Here is a 23,181-nt window from a genome sequence, read left to right on the forward strand (position 1 = left end):
ACTGACCTTCAAATCATGGATCCGCCATTTATAATGAGTTTGATTCACAAGTGTTCTATTGCACCAAGTGAAACTTTCAAGAAAGAAAGAATTGGTAATTTACCTCTCTACATAAAATTACATTACATACTTGTTAGAAATATGCCCTTAAAGCCAACTAATTATGTAATAGTTAGAGTTAAGGACATCTTTGATAAAAGACATATTATGTTATCAATGGGCAAGATATGTTGTTTTTATACATTAAATCATCCTATATTATCTTTCAATATGTAGAACAACCATAGTCCAAGGAATACACAAGTGGATATGAGAGCTATGTAATGAGATTGCATACATGGAGACTTCTCATCATCCCAAAATTCTGAATATGTTCCTGGTCATAAGAATATTGATTGGGGGTCAATATTCCGCAAAGACCAGTACACATAGTATCATCTCTATATGTAGGGAATGGCGAGGTCTCAAGTCATTAAGTGTGGAGACACATCAATATGTGTAAAGGTGCTCGTAGAAGACTAAGTACATTGAACACGATCCAACACATGAGTTACAACGTGGAAGTTTTTACTCACATGTCAAGCTGGAACTCATAAATTGCAATGGTACAAACTAATCCTTAGACATGAGGCATCATAGATGTTTTGTGGCTATGTTGTTAATCTCTGAGGGCACTATACGGTCATTCTGAATTAGGCATAGCTTAAAGGTGCTCATCAGGATTCTAAATAGAGTCATGGAAGCAAATGAATGTACAACAAGGAATCTTTACTCTCAGTAAAAGAGAGAGAATACTCCAAGATATGATTGGTCAAATCTCTGTACAGAGTAGTGGATAAGACTTGAAAGAAGAAGTGTCTTCAAATCTTACCAGGATAATCATATAAAAGGAATGATTCACATTAGGATATTGACAATCGGATTCCATGATCTAATAATGTGAATAAGGAGTATTGACATAAGAGAATGATTCAATTGTACGGTCATTCCGATTTGAATAGGTTCTTTCATAACGTCTCATTTAGCTAGGATAACCGTGACTTGTTGCTAGGCGACAACCATGGTTTGTGGATGTCTTAAAAGATTTCAATTAACCTTTATTAATAAGAAAAATTAAATTGTGGAATTTAATTCATATATCATCTCTAAGGAGTTGAGTCAACCCATTACCTTTCTAAAGGGAACCTACATATCTACACACCCAAAGAATGTGATTAGAGGTACAAATGAGGAGAAATGAAATGAGGAGACACAAGTCAATGGTTGATAATCAAATGTCAAAGTCAACAGTAAAAAGTCAACATGTTGACCGGAGCAATTGACCAAAGTCAAATAGTTCGACCGGGTCAATTAAGTAAGACTATAATTATAATTTAATAGTTAAATTATAATTAAAAGAAAAATTATGGAATTAATATTGATATATAGAAATATTGGATTGCGCTTTTAAATATGATTTAAAAGGAAATTGACAAAATAGACCAAAAGGCTATTAAGCCCAAGGGATAAGTGGCATAAGATGACATAACCCATGGACCAAATGGAGCCCCAAATACCCACCCAATTGCCTTTTGTGTTGTCCTATATAAGCTAAGTGTTGGAGAAAACCTAGCTAGGTTTTTTGGTTTCCTACTTTGGTTGATAAATGATCATCTTTGTATCTCATCTTTTGTAAACCAAAAATTGGTCCAATCAAGAAGTAGACTAGTATCCATACTTCTTAATTGCCTTCTCTTCATCTCTAGGCACATTTGGTGTGATGAGGTAGAGGACTCCAATCTTGGAGCCTTAAGGTGAATGAGTCAAAATCAAGAGAAAGACAAGGTCTTTCCAACAAAGGTGTTCATTCTTGAGAAATCAAGAAAATGTCATCAAAGGTAAAGATCTATTCCCTTTATCCCTTTTCTATTTGTGTTTAAAAAGACCAGGCTAAGATATTTGGTTTAAAATGAAAAAGGTTTAGCTCAACTAGTATAAACAAAATGAATTCGCCATTTAGAATGTTTTTGTTGTATAGGTTGTGGCTAAAGTTCATTTCCTAAGCACTAGATGCATGTTTCCTTCAATACTTTCTTTTTCTTCAGATAAAATGAATATAAAGGAAATCTAAGATGAGGCACTTGCATGCAATGCTACTGTAGAAAATGATTTTCCTTGATTCAAAACTGTTTACAATGTACAGATATATAGAAGATTTGTTTGACTGTTACAAGAAATTATAAACAGCAATAAAGACTATTATTAGAAAGAATCAAAACTGATCTTGTGGAGTTTCCCAATTAAGAGTAGGTGTGGGAAGGAGATTTATAAGATAAACAGAGGTTAAAGCAGCTTCAACCCAAAGATGATGTGGAGCACCAGAAGTGAGAAGGAGACTTCGAGTCATTGTGGCAATATGGCGATGCTTGCGCTCAGCAAGGCCATTTTGTTGTGGTGTATGGGGGCAAGAAAATCTCTGTTGAATTCCCAAGGATTTACAATAATGAGAAAATGCATTATTGACATATTCAGTCCCATTGTCACTTTGAAGAAATTGGATGGTATGGTGAAAGATATTTTGAATCATGGCAACTAAAGTTTGAAAATGAGTTAGGACTTCATTTTTGCGACGCATGGGGTAAATCCAAGTGTAGCGTGAGAATTCATCAGTGAATAGAACATAATATTTGAAACCACTAACAGAAATAGTAGATGAGGACCAAACTGTTAGAAATGTGCCCTAAGAGCCAATACATTTGATGTAATCTCCTTAGAATACATTTCGTATATGATATATAAAGGGCAAACTTATTTGTTATCTTTTACATCGTGTAAAGAAACAAATGTCCCGGGTATGCTAAATAAGAGATAAAGTAATTTAAAGAAGATTAGATTCGGGAGACCTTTAATCTCTAACTGTAGCATCCCAAAATGTTCCTAATCATAGGTTATCAAATGGGCATTGATAAACCGTCAAGATTAGCACATATTATGTATGCTTAATTGGGAGGATGGTTAGTCTCAAACCATTTGTGTAGTTGACACTAATACAAGTATGTGGGTGCTCATTAGTGAATGAGTACACTGAACGCGATCAACCGTAGTTCTCATATGGAGTATTTATCTATATGTCAAATGAGAATTCATAGTTGCAATAATGCAAATTAGTCCTTAGACCTGAGGCATCATGGTTGTCCTGTGATACGTTATTGATCTTTGATAGCTCTTAAAGGCAAGCCGTAAAAGATTTGTCTTAAGTGTTGTTGGGATCTCTTAATTCATCATAGGGGCATGTGAATGTACAATAAGGAATCTCTACTTTCGATAAAGAAGGAGAATGTTTCAAGATGTGATTCAGTAAATCTTTGGCCAAAGTATTTTGAGCTTGATTTAGAAAGTTGTTCTTAATCATGTTCTTTTGAATCACATGAGGTTATAAATCATATTAGGGGTTTGACATAAACAATCCGTACCCTAATAATATGATTTGAAACATTGTATAAGAGAAGGATCGTATTGCATTGCAATTCCAACTGAATAGGTTCTTCATCTATTATGGTTAGCTTGGGTAGCCTTGATATATTGCTAGATGTCACTCTTGGCTTGTGGAAGTCCTAGGATTGATTGTGATCGATCCAAATAAAGGAAGAATTAAAAAGAGGGTTTTAATTCCAGTTGGTTAGAAAGAGTTCTAATATTTTCCCACTGCCTTGCTAATTAGAACCTAATGGATCGCACACCTTAAATGGTTAACTTTGAGTAATACAAATGAGAATGAGAAAATCAATTTGATTGATTTGATGTGGATGATTTACTACGTGTAAAAACGTATTTGGGCTAAGTAATAGTTAATGGAAAGCCCAAATGGTTGGGTATCAAGCCCAAGGGCTTAAGACACCTAAATATTATGGTTTAAGTGTCATAAGGCCCAATTTTGGAAGCCCAATGGGTTTTGGCCGAAAATGCTTAAGTAAATGTGTATGGGAATTGTTTCCATAAGCTCATTAACACACAAACACAATCCAACATCAACCAAATAGGTTTGGGAGATCAAAGAGAGAAAAATGATAGTTTTCAAGAGTGAAACACTTTCATCTTTCAAAGTGGTTTAGATTGAAACCAATCTTGAGAATCTTGCACTAGCATCCAAGTATTCTCAAGATACTTCTTCTCATCTCAAGGTTCCATTGGTGTGGAGACTTAGAGGCCATATACTTTTGTGGCTCACATGGAGGAGAAAGATTAAGGAGCAAAGATCAAAGAGGAGATCAACAAAGAGGAAATCATCAAGAGAAGACCAAACACAAATTGGTTCATATAATTGCTTCAAGGGTAATTAGATCTTATCCTTTCTCTTGAATTTTCATTTATGAAAAACATATCAATGTTCATGGCTTAAGATACTTGGAAGAAGTTTTGTTTTTGGATTTAAACAACCACCTTAGACTTCCGCTGCGATTAATTTGTTTAAATGCATGTTTAATATTCAAATGAACTTTGGAAAAATGTTTTGAAATTCCGACACAAACATCACTATGAATAATGTGAAAAGGAGTACTAGCAGTCTCTTTATTGGAATTAAAAGGTAATTGGTGAGACTTGCTGAGTGCACAGTCTCGACAAAAAGAACGAAAAGACAATTTGGACTTAATTGTAGAACCTAGACGCGCTAAGACATTTGACGACGGATGACCCAAACGATTGTGCCAGATGGAGGAGTGAACGGAAGCAAGGGCTTGTGGAGGAGTGGAGACACTTGACAGATTGAGCGGATATAGACCATCTTTACAAGGGCCCTGAAACAATAGACGACCAGTACGTAAGCAATAGATTTGATAGAAGTCAGGTGCAAAAAGAAAGAAAACATGATTGTCTTTAGTGAAACGAGCAACAGATAGACGATTTTTACGAATGGACATGTTTGTGCCTGATAAATCACGGCCACGAGCTGGCCGAGGGAGCCCTTTCTTTTGGCCCTGGCACTTGTTCGCGGAGGCTGGAACGCAGTGTTTCGCCAGGGCATATTCGCCTTCCTTAAAGAATTAAAGAAGAAATGCTAAGGCATGATCATCTCGGCCTCAAGCATAGGCCGAGGCCGAGGCCGAACAAAATTGCGGCCAAGACATTAAAGGCAAATCATCACGTGACAGCAGGGTCCCAGGCTTCATTTAATGAAGTAGTGCCTGTTTAATGCAGCAAAACCCATTGGCCACAAAGTAGCATTTAATGCATGAGGGAAGGTGGGAAGTGACTGAAGTCAGGATTTGGTGGTGAAGATCAGAGTGATTAGACGTGGACATTCTCACAAGAATTCTGACAGCTTGAGATGTTGGTTCACCAGCTATCCAGGCAATAAATGCGTCTCCACGGCCAGAGGTTCAAAACCCACGATTGGGCGCAGCGGCCGAGATTCACCAGGATTTCTGGGGTCTCATCACCATACTTCACGATCCCAAATGTCGATTGGATTGCCCACTTGCGCTAATCAGACTCCACTATGCGTAATTTCAGCCTCGATTACTCATCCAGGGACTCTTCCTATAAATATAAGGCTCGAGCTACATTCAAAGGGTTCAAACACCAAAACAAGCCTCCCACGGAGCAACTTATTTTTTCTGTAATGCACTTTCAATATCTTTACTTGCTTTCCTAGGAGTAGTGTTAGATTGTAAGCAGAATCCATTCATCAATATATCATACGACCCTTGATTTTCAAGGCGCCGGAGCACCATCCTTGTTGTTCGCTCACTCACCCCATATATCACACGACCGTCGCTCCCTGAGCAGCGCGCCGGAGCACCGCCCAAAATCCACCACCAACACCATCACTCGACGGCCTTATAGTTCAGGCCGTGAACCTAACAGCCGAGACCAGTTCCTCTCTCGGCTACAATCGTTTGACCAGGAAGACAGATCAAACAGGCGCACCATTCACCCATCCAACACTCACCTAAACATCAGCGCACGGTAAACCGTGCTGGCACGCCCGCGCACAACCGCACTGCACCCAAAAGCAGGAAACCCCGTGTTAACGCACATCCCCTCGGCCCGGAACTCCAGGCCGTGAGATTTGCGCGGCAGACAGGACAGAATACGAAAGACATTTTGTAAAGTGAAGTTGGAAGAGCCTAATGAAAAGGGAAGGTTACCAGTATGGGAAACGGGCATTGAGTCCCCATTACCGATATATACATTATGCGGCCCACCATAAGGTTGAGGATTGTTGATGGGCATGGCTGTCATGTGATGGGTTGCACCTGTGTCCGGGTACCAATTTGGATCAGCAGCATAATGTACTCCAGCAAACCGAGGAGCAGTATTCGGGCCGGAAAATCTATGTGGACATTGAGCGAGCCCATGTTGACTTGAGTGACAGTTGGGACACCATTGGGGTGCTGGGCCAAGAAGACCATTTGGTGGGGGACGAGCAGCCCAAGCAGGTGAAGTAAATGGCCCAAATGGAGGCACATGTTGTTGTTGCATAGGAAAAGGAGACGCAACCTGTGACTGTGAAGGGGCTTGCTGCTGGGAATTACGACCACGTCTGAAGCGGCCATTGTTGGAACGACCACCGGTGGGAAATTGGTGTCCGGTATTGGGGCGGTTATCACGACGGGTAGAAGAGGCTTGGCTGTGATTGAAAAGAGCGGTTGCCGTAGGGGAATCAGCAGGACGAGATTGCTGGGCATCAAAAGAGAGAATTCGAGCCCGAAGTTCAGTGAAATCAGGGAGCGGGGGATTTTGCGTGAGGGCGGTGCGAAGCATGAGGTAATCGGGACCAAGACCATGAAGAGTGGCGATGACCAAGTCCTCGTCAGGAACAGGCTTGTTAATGGAGATCAAAGCATCAGCAATTGATTTAGCATGACGGAGGTATGCGTCAACAGATTGAGTGCCTTTGGTGAGATCTAGAAGTTGCATTTTGAGATTGGTTGCACTAGCTACGGACTTCTGGGAAAAATGACGTTCAAGGCAGTCCCAAATTGCCTTTGAAGTGTCGAAACCAATGGTAAGCTGTGCGATGTTTTCTGTGAGAGTGGTGGTGAGAATGCTAACGATTTGTTGGTCGACGGTGAACCACGTATCATGGTCGGGATTAGGAATGGATTGTGCTGGTTGAGTGTCAGTCGCAGTAGTCATGGAGGTGAGAGATGGTTCAGAAATGGTGCCATCAACATATCCCCAAAGTTTGGCACCGTGAAGGTAAGGCTTGATTTGCCGAAGCCAAGTGAGATAATTGGTTTCAGTGAGTTTGGTGAATTGAGAAGTATTTTGGGAGGGAGCAGTTGAGGAAGGGGTGGTGGCCATTGGAAGAAGAGAGAAAAAGGGACGACAAAAGAAGAGAGAGACAGGTGAGGATCCTAGGTTAGGCTGATACCATGTAGAAAATGATTTTCCTTGATTCAAAACTGTTTACAATGTACAGATATATATAAGATTTGTTTGACTGTTACAAGAAATTATAAACAGCAATAAAGACCATTATTAGAAAGAATCAAAACTGATCTTTAGTACACAATCAGTTTTGATTGAGAAGAGGAAATCTCTCTGATCTTCAGTTACACAATCAGTGTTGATTGCGAAGAGGAAATCTCTCTAACAGCTACCAAAGAAGCATAAATGCCATCTTTGATACTGATCAAAGTGTCATGCTTTCCTTTCTCTGCAATCACTCCATTTTTCACCACTGCGATTACATCTGCACCCTTTATCGTGGATAACCGATGGGCAACAACGACTGTGGTTCGATCCACCATGATTCGGTCCAATGCATCTTGAACCACTCTTTCCGATTCAGCATCAAGAGCACTTGTGGCTTCATCTAGTAGTAGTATCTTCGGTGCCTTCATTATAGCTCGTGCAATTGCCACCCTTTGCTTCTGTCCACCAGACAATTGAATCCCCCGCTCCCCTACTACTGTATCATAACCCTGCATTGTTTTCCAAACTTAACATGGTTAATCTTCAAACTTCCGAATATATTTTTGTGAATTTTCATCAATTAGTCCTCCTCATTTATGCAACACCATGGGAATAGATTATTTTATAGTATTTGTGGCCAAAAAGAAATTGGCAAACTTGTTAATTCTAAAGTGCCTACCTGTTGTAAACTACTAATGAACTTGTGAGCATTGGCCAATTCTGCTGCAGCTATAATTTCAGCCTCTGTTGCATTCCCTTCCTTTCCATATGCAATGTTGGCTCGGATAGTGTCGTTAAACAACACAGGCTCCTGGCTCACCAGTCCCATTTGCTGTCTCAACCACTTCAATTGTAGCTTTTGGATTTCAATTCCGTCTAATGTAATGTGACCGGAATCAGGTTCATAAAATCTCTGCAACAAAGAGACAACTGTCGATTTCCCACTTCCACTTTCTCCAACCAAAGCAACTGTCTGATAACATATTTCACATTGAAAGTCCAAGAAACTTGAATTAGACTACTCAGGTCCAAAATTTTATGCATTGATTGAAAAGACTAAAAGGACAAAACATGTGTAGTTACCTTGCCGTGATGAATGGTCAAGCAAAGATCCTGGAAGATTGGCACATCAGGTCTAGTTGGATACTTGAAACTGACATGGCGAAGTTCAATTTCTCCCTTCACATTTTCTATACTTGTTCCAGATTCATCACTGGAGTCTATTTTCGATTTCTGGTCAAGAATTGCAAATATGGAAGAAGCAGAGCTCTTTCCTTTACTTAAATCAAGGGCGAGGGAACCTGACTGAGACACTCCGACAGCTGTCATAGTGAGAGCAAAGAAAACCTGCAAACCAGGAAAGCAAAATGTTAGCAATGGCCTCAATGGACTAGTGAAGATTTAATTCTTAAGTAACAAGTACTTATTTAGCAGAGTTCGGATCCCCTGCTTATGTTTTCTCTTCTATTTACTTAAAGACTTGTAGCACAAGGCAGAAAAACTAACCCGGAAAACATCAGAGAATGTTGTTTTGCCTGATGCAACAAGTCGGGCTCCAGCATAAAAACTGCAGGCATACACAGAAAAGAGAAAAAAGAATGATAGCCCAAAACCAATCCCACTGATTAACCCTTGTCTTATCCCTGTCTTAATAGGGCCTTCGCATTTCTTCTGGTACAATTCAATCACCTTCTCTTCAGCACAAAAGGAAGCAATTGTTCTAATACTCCCCACTGCATCATTGGCTACTTGACTTGCATCCTCGTACATTTTCTGCAACCATTTAAAATTTACAACATTGACAAAAAGGAATGGTCTTATATATATATTATGCATGTGAGATTGGATGATGTTTTGGCTGCACCAGCTACAAGTTCTATACATACATTATGTATATATATTCTCTTCCTTTTCTCTTTTTTGTTGTTGCAAAGTTTGGAATTTGGTGAAATACCTTTGCATCTGCACTAAATCCTTTCATGAACTTGACTTGAAAATAACCATTTACTCCTAATAAAGGCAGCAGAACAAGGATTATAAGAGCGAGTTGCCAATTTGCTACAAAAGCAATGCACAAACCAGCAATTGCAGTTGCTAAATTCTGAACCAGCAAACCTAGAGCATCTCCAACAAGACCGCGCAGAGAAGCTGCATCTGCAGAAAGCCTTGCACCAATTGCACCACTTGAGTGCTCAGGATCGTCAAACCAACTTACTTCCATATAAACCACCTTCTCAAAGCACATTGACCGGACTCGTTTTATTAACTTACACCCGGCCACAGCAAAAAGGTATTGTCTTGATGGCTGTGCTATGAAAGATCCCACTCCAAGAACAAGAAAGATTAATGCCCAAAACTTCGAATCCTTACGGAGTTGATGAGGTGGCTTAAAGAAGGTCTTGATGATACTGGATATCATTATCCCAAAAATAGGCAAGATTACCCCATTGGCTGCTGCAGCTATAGTACCTAGTAATAATACTGGGATCTCTGGCTTGTTCAGGTAGGCCAGGCGGCTAAGTGAGACTTCTGGAGGCACTGTTGATGATGTTGAAGCAGGAATATCAGGCTCTGCAGATGCAGTTCCAAGGACACCTATGGGTACACCATATGAGTTTGAGAAGGAATGACGACTACTATTTCCTCTTCCAGATGAACCCCGGCTTATGGATCGTAAGTTCGAAAATCTTTGACTTGAGTGTCTTCGAGAATCCACACTGCTAAGCCTTTCGTGATCTTTTACAGCAGTCTGTTCTGACACGCTGCTCATTTCTTGCAACTTTATAAGCTGGCTATATGCTCCTTCAGGGTCCTTAATTAGCTCAGAATGTGGACCTGCTCAGTTGAAAATGATCAGTATGTGCAACACTCATGGACTAAGAATTTGTTGAACTATAGACAGTAATATTCGGCATTCAAATGGTAGAACAGGACAAGATAACAAATGCATTACCTTTTTCAACTATTGTTCCTCGATGTATAACAGCAATGTTGTCAGCATTCCTTACTGTGCTCAAGCGGTGGGCTACAATGACAGTAGTCCGGTTGATCATAATTCTGTCCAGTGCCTCCTGCACAACTCTTTCAGATTCTGCATCCAGAGCACTCGTGGCTTCATCTAAAAGTAGAACTCTTGGGTCTTTCAGAATTGCTCTAGCAATAGCAACTCTCTGCTTTTGGCCCCCAGATAGCTGAGTTCCATGCTCACCAACCATTGTGTCTAGTCCCTAAATGCATAAGTCACAAAACCACAAATTAGAAAAAAGGAATTGAATGAATCCAGTTATGTTAAATTAATTATTGAAATAATCCAAAAAGTTTTTAGAAAATTCTTGTAATATGTGTATATTTCCATCTTTGAATGTAACAAAATGGTTGTCAAAATTAAAAATTCGCACAAAAGTTTAAATGAATTAACCTGAGGCAATTTGTCTATGAATTTAGCAGCATTGGCAAGCTCAGCAGCAGCCCTTATTTCTTCAGTGGTTGCACCATCCTTCCCATAGGCTATATTATCTTTAATGCTACAAGTAAATAAAACAGGTTCCTGGCTGACTAGGCCTATTTTCTGTCTGATCCATTTCAGCTGGAACTCTTTGAGATTAATGCCATCAATAAGAACTTCGCCAGCTTGGGGGTCATAAAATCGCTCAATCAAACTGATTACAGTTGATTTACCACTTCCACTCTCTCCAACCAAAGCAGCAGTTGCACCACTAGGTATTGAGAGAGAAAATCCATGGAATATTTGTTCATCCGGTCTTGCAGGATAACTAAAACAAACATCCTTTAGTTCTATGTCTCCACGGATATCATGTAATTGTTGCCCATTAGTGTCGTAAGCATCAATCTCTGGCTTTCTGTTAATTGTCTCAAACATCTTATAAGCTGCTGCTTGTCCAGCTGTAAAGGCACTCATGCATGGAGATGCCCGCCCAAGAGACCTGAAAATTTATGAAAGAAACATATTATATCTTGATGTTCTGAAGCATCAAATATCAAATTTTGGACTGAAGGGGGGAGGGGGAGTAGGAAGTAGATTTTGAATATCCCATTCTTTCAGCGCACGCAAAACATGTTAACTAGTACAATAGTGTTAGGATCAATAAATTTGTTCATTAAATTTTACTGAAATGCAACTTACATGGAGCCAGTCAACACAGCGAAAACTACATTCATGACTTCTCCTCCTGTATATCCTTTTTCAAGTATCATCTTTCCGCCAAACCATGTAGCCAAAGCATAACTACACATTATAATAAGCATGACCGAACCAATACCGAACCCAGATGCCAAACCCTCTTGCACACCGGAGTTGTAAGCTTTAATTAAGGAGTTGTTGTAATTAGCTATAGCTTGCTTTTCTCCTGTAAAAGATGCAACCTGAATTGGGAACACATCCGATTTAGTTCTAAACAAAGAAAATAGAAGTAATAAATTTTTGTTTAAAAGATTTTAAAGACAAGTAGGCCTACTGTTCTGATTGACCCTATGGTCTGCTCTACCACAGTTGCTGCCACTGAATAAGCAGTTTGTTGACGGGATGCCACCTTTGAAATAATGATGCCTATGATGGCACCAGAGAGGACAAGAAGGGGAATAGAAGATAGCATGACAAGGGTGAGAAGCCATCCCTTAACAAATGCTATAACAAAGCCTCCTACGAATGTTGCAATTAACTGGATAAAACTTCCTACCTGCAATAAGAAAATGAAAGAAATAAGAGGTTACTGGAGAAAATAGCAACAGGTAAAGGCTTTTGTGTGTGGCATGTAAATACCTTCTCGCCCATGGCCTCTTGAATGAGCACAGTATCACCAGACATCATCCCAACAATTTCCCCAGTGTTAGTTTCTTTATCAAAAAAGGCAACGTCTTGCCTCAATATTGTTTTCAAGTATAAACTTCTTATTCGAGCAGCCTGTCTCTCTCCAGTGACCATCCAGCAAGACATCTCTGGCATATAGAAAAAAACTAATCATCTCAGTTTCCGAAAAGTCAAATTATTTGTTTTGATGCACCAGCAGGGAGTTCAGTGTACTTACGTAGAAATGAAGCTGAAGCCGCTCCCACAGCCAAGTAGACATACTTTAGAGCAACCTGAGAATATTGAATTGGCCAAGTTATTTCTGATTAAACCTTGTTCATTATAATTTCATCCAGCACAATTTAGCAAATATGACTTTTGCTTAATCGAGAACTTATTTGGTGAAGGAACACCCTATTTTAGCAACTAAGTTAGAGATACTAGAGAACCAAAATAGAAGTTAAAAAACAGAAGTAGGCTTAGTTGATATAATTCTGTTGGAACTGGATAGAACAATGTATTTAAGTAGAATTTTGTTGTTTCGTTTTGCTGCTGCTGCTTAGTTGACTTAATTTCTAGGCTTATTTATGGATATGCCCCCAGTGCTTTCAAAATAGTCTCAGATTACCACATGTTCTTTGATATGTCTCAATATACCACCTATACTTTCAATAAGTGTCTCACATTAGCTATTCCGTTAGATTTGAGAGAAGTTCCATTGATGTGGCCCCCACTTCGTTTCAATCTCTTAACAAAGGAGATAAATGGTTAGTCAGGTTGAGAAAAGGGGATATTTGGGAGAAAAGAGGGAATTTGGGAGAAGAAGCTTAGGGTTTAGGAATCTCTGAGGTGGAGTTCAGATTTGGGAGAGAATCTGGAGAAGAAGCAACTGAATCTCCAAATCTGAAATCCCCCTTCCCTCTTTTCTCCCAAATCGTGCTACCCCCTTCCCCATTTTCTCCCAAATCTGAAATCCCCAAATCAAATTCCCCTTTTTCTCCCAAATCTGAACCTCCAGATTCTCTCCCAAATATGAACTCCACCTCAGAGATTCCTAAACCTTAAGCTTCTTCTCCCAAATTCCCCCCTTTCTCCCAAATACCCCCATTTTCTCAACCTGACAAACCCTTCCTCTCCCTTATTAAGAGATTGAAAAGAAGTGGAGGCCGCATCAACTAACGAAATTTCTCTCAAATCTGACGGAAGAGCTAACGTGAGATACTTATTGAAAGTGTAAGTGGTATATTGAGACATTTCAAAGAATATATGGTAATCTGAGACTACTTTGAAAGCACATGGGGCATATCCATAAATAAGCCTAATTTCTATGAAGATGTTACATTACCAGAGTTAACTATCTAACAGTTTTTAGTCACAGAATATTTACCTTGGAAACTGCATCAACCACTTCTTTATTATTCTCAGTTCCTACAAAAGAATTAACCACATCTCCAAAGATTATGGTCATTAGAGGCATACAGACCCCATTTCCAACAGCGCTGATTGTACCGACAGACATTAACAGGTAATCCAAGGAATCAGCAAAGGAGAAAAGCTTGTAATATGGTACTGTTTTGGTGCCATCCTCCTTGCTTTTTTTTGTATCTTGTAGGTTGTTTTGAGAGTCCTCCACTGCTGAGTGGCCGTTCGATGCTGTCGTGCCCTGCTCCTTGTTTACATTTTCATCCGCAGGATTTTCCTCAGCCATGTTTTTCGAAGCAATAATAATTTAGTAAAGTTTTCTCTATTTTACAACAAGCACCTCAGAGAACTAAATTGCAACTATATTTTGACAGTAAGCAACTCAAACTTGGATGATGAGATCAGAGCTGCAAGAGAACATTTATGGATTGAATTAGCAACCAGACACATGTTTTTTTGGGCACAAAATTGACAGCACAAACCAAGGAACATATGCCAACTTAATCTAATTGAATACAGAGTTGATCAGTCAACAAAAATATAAAAAAATTCCACTTATTATTCCAATATTCTTCTTTTGTGTTTGTGTGTGTTTGTGCACGTGTCAGCATTAGACAACCAGCTGCCGGAGCAAGTGGTTCGCATTAGACAACCAGCTGCCGGAGCAAGTGGTTCCAGAAGATGAAACAACACAGACAGGAAAAGAAAACAGAGGAACATTAGAACAAGTAATAACTGCAGCAATTGTGAGGAGGGTTTGTTGCAATAAAATTAAAAATAATGTCAAAACCAACCAAACCAAAACTTAAGAAGCCTTACACAGCAGGCATGCAAAATGCAGGCATTGAGAAATCACAGGGAAGGTATAATTCTTGTCAGTATTATATATGAACGTAAAGAATGCTGAGAATAAACTTTACAACCGCAGCAAACGAAGGAAATTTTATCCTCCACAAACACAATTAAAAACTACAACGAGGAATCAAATGAAGGACTCAAAAAAGTGTTGAAGGAAACATTAATATCACCGAAAGATCAATATACTCACTGAAGAGGAAACAAGTTTACCACATTCTAGGAAATGGGTTGATGAACCTGATACTTTTTAAACTAAGTTGAATTGAAAGACATACCATTCTAGTCCTCCCCCTGCTCCTCTTCTTGCCTTGCTGCTTTGACAGTGAACAAGTAGAGTTTCTTTTTCTTTTTCTTTTCTTTTTGGGCCTATGAAAACATAATGGGTAATCTAACTTGGGTTGCCTTGACATTGGGTAGTAGTCGAAATATATAATTCCGGATCCTTTGCTTGCTGCTAGCAAATGGCGACGCAGCCGTCTTCTTCTGGTGTCCGGTGGTCAATTGTACTAGATCATCCTACCCCACCATCAAATTCGCTTCTTTTTATTTTTTATTTTTAAATATTTATTTTTAATAATGAAAAGTTTCTAGAAGAGTACTGCAAAGATATAGAAATCATCTTAATTTTGGTCACGTAACAACACATATGTGACCCCAATGGGTCATAGCTTAGTGATAAGAACATTAAGCTCATTCATTTTCCGTAAAAAAGGTCACTTTATGAAGGACTCCGATGCAAAGATAACCAGTAACTACTATTTTTAATTACTTGAGTTACATATTTTATATGCACTAATTTGTAATTAATTATTTGGTTATATGTTATGTAATCCGATTTAGTCTTTGAACTTCTTGGAAGGATTTGGTGTCTTTGATCTTTGCTTATTGGCCCAAGTTTTTCTTAATTGCAATTTTATTGAAAAGGACCATTGGCCAATGGCCAGCTCACAGGATGACATTTCCTTATGCATCATTTTCTGAGGAGATGAGCCCCAACCCCTTCAATCTTCAAAGATGTAAAACACATGAAATTGAATGAGCCCTTAATCAATTAAATTTCTAGTGTTATTTTCTTTAGATAACTATAAAGAAACCTATTTCTAGCTATAGAATCATAGAAATACCCTACATGAAATTGACTTCATAAACACACCCTACCTTACATTAAACAGACTTCATAAACACACCCTACTACTGCCAGTTGTTCTTTTTATTAGTTTACTTAATATACAGATTTCCCAATTTACCCTTAGTGTTAGAATTCTTAGTTTCAGCATTTCATATTTTGGATATTTTGGGAGCAAAGAAGAAAATCACAGAAAAATTGAGAGAGAGCGTTGCTCTGGAGAATGAAAAAATGCTTCTGTGTATTTCATATCTGTTCCACTGTTTGGTTATAATCGTTAGGCAGAGAGAGGAAAAGAGATATTCTTCCCTGTACCATATTTACAAAAAGCTCAAGTTCTAGCATCCTATTAGATGCTTACACATGTCATTTAAACCTATGCTAGAGATTAAAACACTTGGACTGTGATCCAAGGGTGCACAATAAAACTGAAGAAAAAATAAACAACTAAAAGGAAATGAAAACAGAGCAGACACAATTCCTTTAGCTCCAAAAACTCGGCTGAAGGATTACACACCAACATTCCCTTCTAATCCTTTAGCCGACTTAACACCAAGTAATTCCCTTAAGTATGCAAACCTGTCCTTAGGCAAAGCTTTAGTCAGAATATCTGCAATTTGCTCCTCAGTTCTGCAGTAGACAAGTTCTATCTCCTTGGCTTGAATTGCTTCTCGAATGAAATGAAACTTTCTGTTAATGTGCCTTGACTTCTGGTGGAAAACAGGGTTCTTTGCCATAGCAATTGCTGATGTGTTATCACACATTATCTGTGTTCCTTCAATCTGTTCTTCTCCAAAATCTTCAAGTACAAATCTCAGCCACTTTGCTTGAGAAGTAGCCTCTGCAGCACTTATATATTCTGCCTCTGCTGTAGACAAAGCAACTGTATTTTGCTTAATTGAAGCCCACGAAAACACTCCCGATCCCATAGTAAAAGCATACCCTGAGGTACTCCTCATGTCATCTTCACTTCCTGCCCAGTCACTATCACAATAGCCAATAAGAGTAGTTTCTTTTCCCTTCTCAAATACAATTCCAAAGTCTATTGTTCCTTGAATGTATCTCAATACCCTTTTAGCAGTTCCCATGTGTTTCTTGGTGGGATTGTGCATGAATCTTGCCAAGAGGCTAGCTGCAAACATTATGTCAGGCCTAGTTGTAGTCAAGTAGAGCAAGCTGCCCACAATCTGTCTATATTCTCCTTCATCTGCAGCCTCACTTCCATCATTCTTACTTAACTTCTCATTCATTGCAAGTGGTGTAGCCACTATTTTGCAATCTTTCAAACCAAATTTTTCAACCAGCTTCTGTCCATACTTCTTCTGATGCAAGAAAATGCTTTGTTTAGACTGTATCACCCCCATTCCAAGAAAATGGTGTAATACTCCCAAATCTGTCATCTCATAGTGTTCCATCATATCTCTCCTAAATTCTTCAATCATTTGAGAGCTGCTACCCGTGTACACTATGTCATCAACATATAAAGAAACAATAAGAACATCTGAACCTTCTGCCTTAACATATAAAGTTGCCTCACTTGGACTTTTCTTGAAACCAGCCTTGTTGAAATAGGCATCAATCTCGTCATACCAAGCTCTTGGTGCTTGCTTCAAACCATACAAAGCTTTGTGTAACTTGTATACCTTTGTTTCCTCATCCTTCTTTACAAATCCTTGTGGTTGCTCCACATATACTTCCTCCTTTAAAACTCCATTAAGAAATGCAGATTTCACATCTAGTTGATACAAGCTCCATTCCTTATGTGCAGCAAGAGCAATCAAGGTCCTAATGGTGTCTAGCCTTGCCACAGGGGCAAAAGTCTCATTGTAATCAATACCGGGCTTTTGTGAGTAGCCTTTAGCCACTAAACGAGCCTTGTTTTTCTGCACAGTACCATCTAGATTCAGTTTAGTCTTGTAGACCCACTTAACACCAATCACAGGTTTAGCAAATGGTCTCTCGACAAGTTTCCAAGTGTCATTTTTTTCTATCATTTCCAGTTTAGCTTCCATTGCCTTTCTCCATGACTCATCTTGAGCTGCATCTTCATAATTTTCAGGTTCCACAATACACACATTACACTTAGCCATGATTTCACTTACACTTCTCCATTTCTTTGGTGTGTGATCAAAGAATTGAGAACTTTCACCTATGCCTTCATCTTGCAGAGTGGTATCTTCAACTATTTGAGTTTGTGTATCCAAGCTTTGACTTGGTTCAGCTTGTAATGTGACTTCTTCATCCATTTGCAGTGGTGTATCCAAGCTTTGACTTGGTTCACAGCTTTGATTCTCAGTAGGCAAAGGGACTACCATCTCTTCTTCATTTGTATTTTCCCACTTCCATAAGCCATTTTCATCAAATTGCACATCTCTGGACAGAATTATCTTCCTAGTACTTGGATCAAACAGCCTATATCCCTTTTCACAGAGACCATAGCCTACAAAAATACACTTGTGACTGTTTTCTTCAAGCTTATGCCTCAATGCTGAAGGAATAAACACATGACAAGGAGATCCAAATATTTTTAAATGTGCAATTCCTGGTTTTCTGCCAGTATAAGCTTCAAATGGTGTTATCTTGTTAAGAGCCTTGGTAGGACATCTATTCAGCAAATAGACTGCTGTATTTACAGCTTCTGCCCAAAACTCATAGGGAACACCTTTCTCATGCAACATGGACTTGGCCATTTCCACTACTGTCCTGTTCTTCCTCTCGGCCACTCCATTTTGCTGTGGAGAATATGCCATAGTTAGCTGCCTTTGAATACCAGATTCCTCACAAAACTTGTTGAATTCTCCAGATAGAAACTCTCCACCCCTGTCACTTCTCAAGCCTTTTATCTTATACCCACTTTGCAGCTCAGTCATAGCTTTGAATTTTCTAAAACATTCCAATGCACTTGACTTATTTCTGATGAAGTACACCCATGACATTCTAGTAAAATCATCTGTAAACAGTAGAAAGTACCTGTTTCCAGATAGTGATTCTGTTTTCATTGGTCCACAGATGTCTGTGTGAACCAATTCCAAAGGGTTTGAAGCTCTCCAAGTGGATTCCAAAGGGAAAGAATCCCTATGCTGTTTTCCAAGCATACAACCATCACATACAACTGACTTCTGCTCCAAGTGAGGTAAGCCATGAACCATCCCTTGATTCAAAAGCAATTTTATACTTCTTTCATTTAAATGCCCCAGCCTCTTATGCCATGTCTGCAAGCAATGTGTGACACTTGCTTTTAGGACCAACTCACTCGCAGGCATCATTGTCAATGGAAAGCATCTGTTATTTGTCATCTGCACCTTCACAATCAGATTTTCTAGTGACTGATTGTCATAAACACTCACCACATTTCCTCCAAACACAAGGTGATAGCCATGTTCCATCATTTGCCCAACACTAAGCAGATTTTCTTCAAGGCCAGGTACAAGCATTACTTCATGAATGTGCTTCTTGCCTAACTTAGTTTTTATCACCAAGGTCCCTTTTCCAGCAACCGGGACCACTTCTCCAGTTCCCATCTTCACCTTAGAGCTCAAATTCCTTTGAATATTGACCAAAAGTCCCTCATCTCCTGTCATGTGGTTACTACAACCACTGTCAATATACCAAGAGTGATTTACCTTCACATCAGTTGCAGCATTACACACATAAAACAAAGTGCCACAATCTTCCTCCTGATTTGCATAATTCACTCTCTGCACATTCTTGTGTCCATAGCAATCTCTGATCATATGTCCAGGCTTCCCACAACCATGGCATTTAGGTTTCCCTTCATACCAACATTTGCCATAATGAAATCTGTCACAATGTTTGCAGGCCATTTTGTTTCCATCATTGGATTTCCAATTTTTCTGAGGTATTTGATCTGCAGAAGCAATTCCATTTTCAGGGTTTTTCCTACCAACATTCAGACTAGAGAACGCTTTTTCTGTAGAATTCTCAGTGTGTCTATCCAATCTGAGCTCAAAGCTTTTCAGTGAAGCAACAACCTCTTGAACCTCAAGAGTTTCAAGGTCCTTAGAGTGTTCAATTACAGAGCAGATAGAATCATAAGATTTAGGCAAACTAAACAATAGCTTCTGGACAATTATCTCTCTAGATAGTTCCTCACCATAACTCTTCATATGATTTACTATATCAAACAACCTAACCAGATATACAGATAAAGATTCACTATCCTTCATGCAGGTATATTCAAATTCCCTACGCAGCCCTTGCAATTTGACATTTCGTACCTGTTTATCTCCTCTGAATTCCAGCTTCAGAATATCCCAAGCTCCCTTTGAAGTTTCCTCATTCACAATCCTTGGAAATAGCTGATCTGAAACAGCACTTTGGATCAATCCAAGTGCACGTGCATCCTTCATCAGAGTCTGAACCACCATAGACTTCTCAGTGTCTACAGCCTCCTCTTTCTCCTTCTTCAGATCTAGGTCACTTAACCCATTCTCGACCAGATCCCATAAACCATGAGATTCCAGAATAGTTTTCATTCTGATACTCCAGAACTCATAATTTTCTCCATTGAAAATTGGAGTTCGCAGCTCAGAGGTACTCGATCCTGCCATATTAGACATTGGATTTGAGAAATCGCGATCTTCAGATGAGCTCAAGTTTAGCTCAAACAAAACCCAATTTCTCCGATTCAATCACAGATTCACGCCCAGCTCAAGCAATCGAACCTGGCTCGCGATACCATGTTAGAATTCTTAGTTTCAGCATTTCATATTTTGGATATTTTGGGAGCAAAGAAGAAAATCACAGAAAAATTGAGAGAGAGCGTTGCTCTGGAGAATGAAAAAATGCTTCTGTGTATTTCATATCTGTTCCACTGTTTGGTTATAATCGTTAGGCAGAGAGAGGAAAAGAGATATTCTTCCCTGTACCATATTTACAAAAAGCTCAAGTTCTAGCATCCTATTAGATGCTTACACATGTCATTTAAACCTATGCTAGAGATTAAAACACTTGGACTGTGATCCAAGGGTGCACAATAAAACTGAAGAAAAAATAAACAACTAAAAGGAAATGAAAACAGAGCAGACACAATTCCTTTAGCTCCAAAAACTCGGCTGAAGGATTACACACCAACACTTAGTGTGAAATTCATATTAAAAAACTCAAAACTGGATTATTACTCACCGATTGTTGCTCTCTCTCTCTCTCTCTCTCTCTCTCTCTCTGGTTATTACTCAATTGCAGCCAGATATGGAGCTATGGTCAGAGTTATGCAGTCTCGTGCGCCCTCTTCTCTGTCCATCTCTGAAACCAAATGTATAATCCACGCCAAAGCAGCGAGAGAGAAGAAGCCTCACGAAGCTCTCTGGTGCAGACGCAGACATATTTCATTAAAAAGCACAAAGCAACACAACGCCAGAAGTAGCAATCTCGATCTGATGAGTTGTTGCAGACGACAATGGATTTCTCGGTAAAAATTAAAATGGGCGAATTTTCATTTCCCATTGTTTATGCTTAATTTTTGATTTTCCGATTAATTAAGCAGCATTAATCGTATTTTATTTTTGTAATTTTTTGGGGTTGAGCAGAGATCGAGTTCTTTATCATTGGGAGAGTGGATCTGCGCGTCATTTATCTCAAAATTTGAGATTCATGCGGGAAGCAAATTGCGCCAGCCATTTCAAAATATATGTTTGGATTCTGGGGTTTTCCTTTTGCAATGTCAGATAGATGCATGGAATAGACAAGAGGATATTGAACGCATCGGGTTCCACTCTGTACAAGTTGACGGTGATGATCTTGATGATGATACTTGTGGCCTCTGTGGAGATGGTGGGGATTTGATCTGTTGTGATAGCTGTCCATCAACATTTCATCAGAGCTGCTTGAATATACAAGTATGTTTATGTTATTTTTCTGCAGATCACAGGATATGGTTGCCAAATTGATGCTATTTATATTTTCAACGGTGCATTGGGTGTAATTTGTTTCCCTTGGGATATATTTTGGTTCATTGAGGGTTTTTGTTCCCTCTACCTATTTAGTTCTGTGAAGTTGAGATTTACTTTTGATAGAGAGGGATTGCAAATTTATTTGTGATGTCGAGATCTTAGAGAAATTTTTGGATTGTGAGTCATGGATTTTGGTGTGTTTCTGTGGTCTGGGAAATGTTGTTGAATGTGCTTGCAAGTTTTGACACTTGAGAGGAGCTTAATACAAATCTTGTTTATTTAGATGTCTTTTGCCGGCAAACTTGGAGAAACAAGTTTGATTCAGTTTGCTAATAAATCTGAAACTATGAATTGTTCTTAGTAGTTTTGGGAACTTGAGGAATTGATTTACTCTTGTTCACTCTTGGTTAGGTATTGATATATCTGTTCTCATTGCAGATGCTTCCTCCAGGTGATTGGCACTGTCCAAATTGTACATGCAAATTTTGTGGGATAGCAAGTGAGAATGTTGCTGAAGAGGATGATACAACTGTTTCTGCACTGCTCACTTGCAACCTCTGTGGAAATTTACTGTCTAAGTCTCCTAGGAAATTTATGTTTTTATGCGTATTTTAACGTTTGATACCTTGTATGAACACGGACACAATATTTAAATTAAACGGCCTCTATTTGGTTTCAGGTTAAGCCAATGGTGATTGCCATAATGATGGAATCTGACTTGCAATTGTAAAATGATCTTCTTGAGTCTATCATTGATAATGTAAGCACTACGTAGTTGTGTAAGTTTGAATATTGTTTTATTGGGTGGTAATCAGAGCTTGTGGAGAATTTAGCACTCACGACATCTTCTATGACATAGTATTAACAATGTACTTTTTTTCTTTTCTTGTAGAGGTATTTCCTTTTGCCTTTGTGATTGTATGTGGTGAAACTATGGACAATTGGAGGTGGTTTCTGCAAAAGATATCGGATGTCTTGCTAGGGTTTTTTGGGTTTTTTAAATTTTTTTGTATGAAATGGTATTAACAATGTACTTCTATGAAATTGTATTAACAATAAACTTCTATGACATAGTATTAACAGTGTACTTCTATAACATGGTATTAACAATGTACTTATATGAAATGGTATTAACAATGTACTTCCATGACATGGCATTAACGGTGTACTTATATAACATGGTATTAACAATGTACTTTTATGAAATGGTATTAACAATGTACTTCTATGAAATGGTATTAACAATATACTTCTATGACATGGTATTAACAGTGTACGGAGGTTCGATGGAGAAGGGTTGTAAGGACAACTCCTTGATTTTCGTGATTATTTATTTATTTATTTAAAGTTTGGGTTTTTTAAAAAAAATTTGGGTTGGGCTTGTTTTGGGTTTTTTTTGTTTTTTTTTTGTGTTGGGCTTATTTTAAGTTAATCAATGGTAGAGATGTAATTTATAGGAACTTCAACACTCATTTCTTATGTAGTAAATAGTTTTTGGGTGTGTTTCTAAAGTGCATTCTATGTGGGGTTTTTTTTATAATTTCATCCCGTATTTTGGGTATATTACTAAAGCTCCCTATTTTCTTTGCATCGCATTTACTTGTACCTTTTCTTTTGGTTTCTTTTTTGGTAAGATTTTATTTATGTGGAGATGC

The 23,181-nt window shown here is 38.7% G+C and overlaps 2 protein-coding genes across 5 annotated transcripts; one reads left to right on the forward strand and one right to left on the reverse strand.

Annotated features, from left to right (window-relative positions):
• Window positions 1-7,367: 7,367 nt before the first annotated feature.
• LOC110763487 (ABC transporter B family member 4-like) lies at window positions 7,368-14,919 on the reverse strand. 2 transcript variants are annotated; one of them, XM_088246968.1, is made up of 14 exons: window positions 14,764-14,919; window positions 13,596-14,037; window positions 12,447-12,501; window positions 12,182-12,357; window positions 11,877-12,098; window positions 11,546-11,784; window positions 10,820-11,345; window positions 10,355-10,628; window positions 9,517-10,236; window positions 9,356-9,411; window positions 8,908-9,174; window positions 8,485-8,748; window positions 8,081-8,374; window positions 7,368-7,910 (listed from the first exon to the last, which is right to left on the reverse strand). In XM_088246968.1, exons 2-14 carry the CDS (start codon window positions 13,914-13,916, stop codon window positions 7,539-7,541), a joined length of 3,786 nt encoding a protein of 1,261 aa, XP_088103094.1. In that variant the 5' UTR covers window positions 13,917-14,037; window positions 14,764-14,919; the 3' UTR covers window positions 7,368-7,538. The 2 variants fall into 2 exon arrangements, with proteins under 2 accessions (XP_088103094.1, XP_021821974.1); XM_021966282.2 differs by having other exon boundaries at window positions 9,356-10,236.
• Window positions 14,920-20,671: 5,752 nt separating this feature from the next.
• On the forward strand, window positions 20,672-22,635 carry LOC110763582 (increased DNA methylation 1-like). 3 transcript variants are annotated; one of them, XR_015833135.1, is made up of 5 exons: window positions 20,672-21,045; window positions 21,164-21,472; window positions 21,965-21,977; window positions 22,206-22,286; window positions 22,419-22,635. XR_015833135.1 is itself a non-coding variant. In XM_088247592.1 (4 exons), the coding sequence occupies exons 1-4, from the start codon at window positions 21,034-21,036 to the stop codon at window positions 22,208-22,210; spliced, it is 339 nt and encodes a 112-aa protein (XP_088103718.1). In that variant the 5' UTR covers window positions 20,672-21,033; the 3' UTR covers window positions 22,211-22,410. The 3 variants fall into 3 exon arrangements, 2 of the variants coding, with proteins under 2 accessions (XP_088103718.1, XP_021822100.1); XM_088247592.1 differs by lacking the exon at window positions 22,419-22,635 and having other exon boundaries at window positions 22,206-22,410; XM_021966408.2 differs by lacking the exons at window positions 22,206-22,286; window positions 22,419-22,635 and having other exon boundaries at window positions 20,678-21,045; window positions 21,965-22,201.
• The last annotated feature ends 546 nt before the right edge of the window (window positions 22,636-23,181 follow it).

The sequence above is a fragment of the Prunus avium genome, chromosome 1 (genome assembly GCF_965620075.1).
Source record: "Prunus avium chromosome 1, drPruAviu1.hap1.1, whole genome shotgun sequence".
Lineage (NCBI taxonomy): Eukaryota > Viridiplantae > Streptophyta > Magnoliopsida > Rosales > Rosaceae > Prunus > Prunus avium.

Excerpts from the sequence above, each read along its gene's own strand:
- LOC110763487 (XM_021966282.2), bottom strand. The coding sequence starts at position 13,916 with ATGGCTGAGGAAAATCCTGCGGATGAAAATGTAAACAAGGAGCAGGGC. Across the intron at positions 10,237-10,354 it reads AGGAACAATAGTTGAAAAAG|GTCCACATTCTGAGCTAATT; the intron begins GTAATGCATTTG and ends TCAACTGAGCAG. Across the intron at positions 7,911-8,080 it reads TCATTAGTAGTTTACAACAG|GGTTATGATACAGTAGTAGG; the intron begins GTAGGCACTTTA and ends AAAACAATGCAG.
- LOC110763582 (XM_021966408.2), top strand. Across the intron at positions 21,473-21,964 it reads AGAGCTGCTTGAATATACAA|ATGCTTCCTCCAGGTGATTG; the intron begins GTATGTTTATGT and ends TTCTCATTGCAG.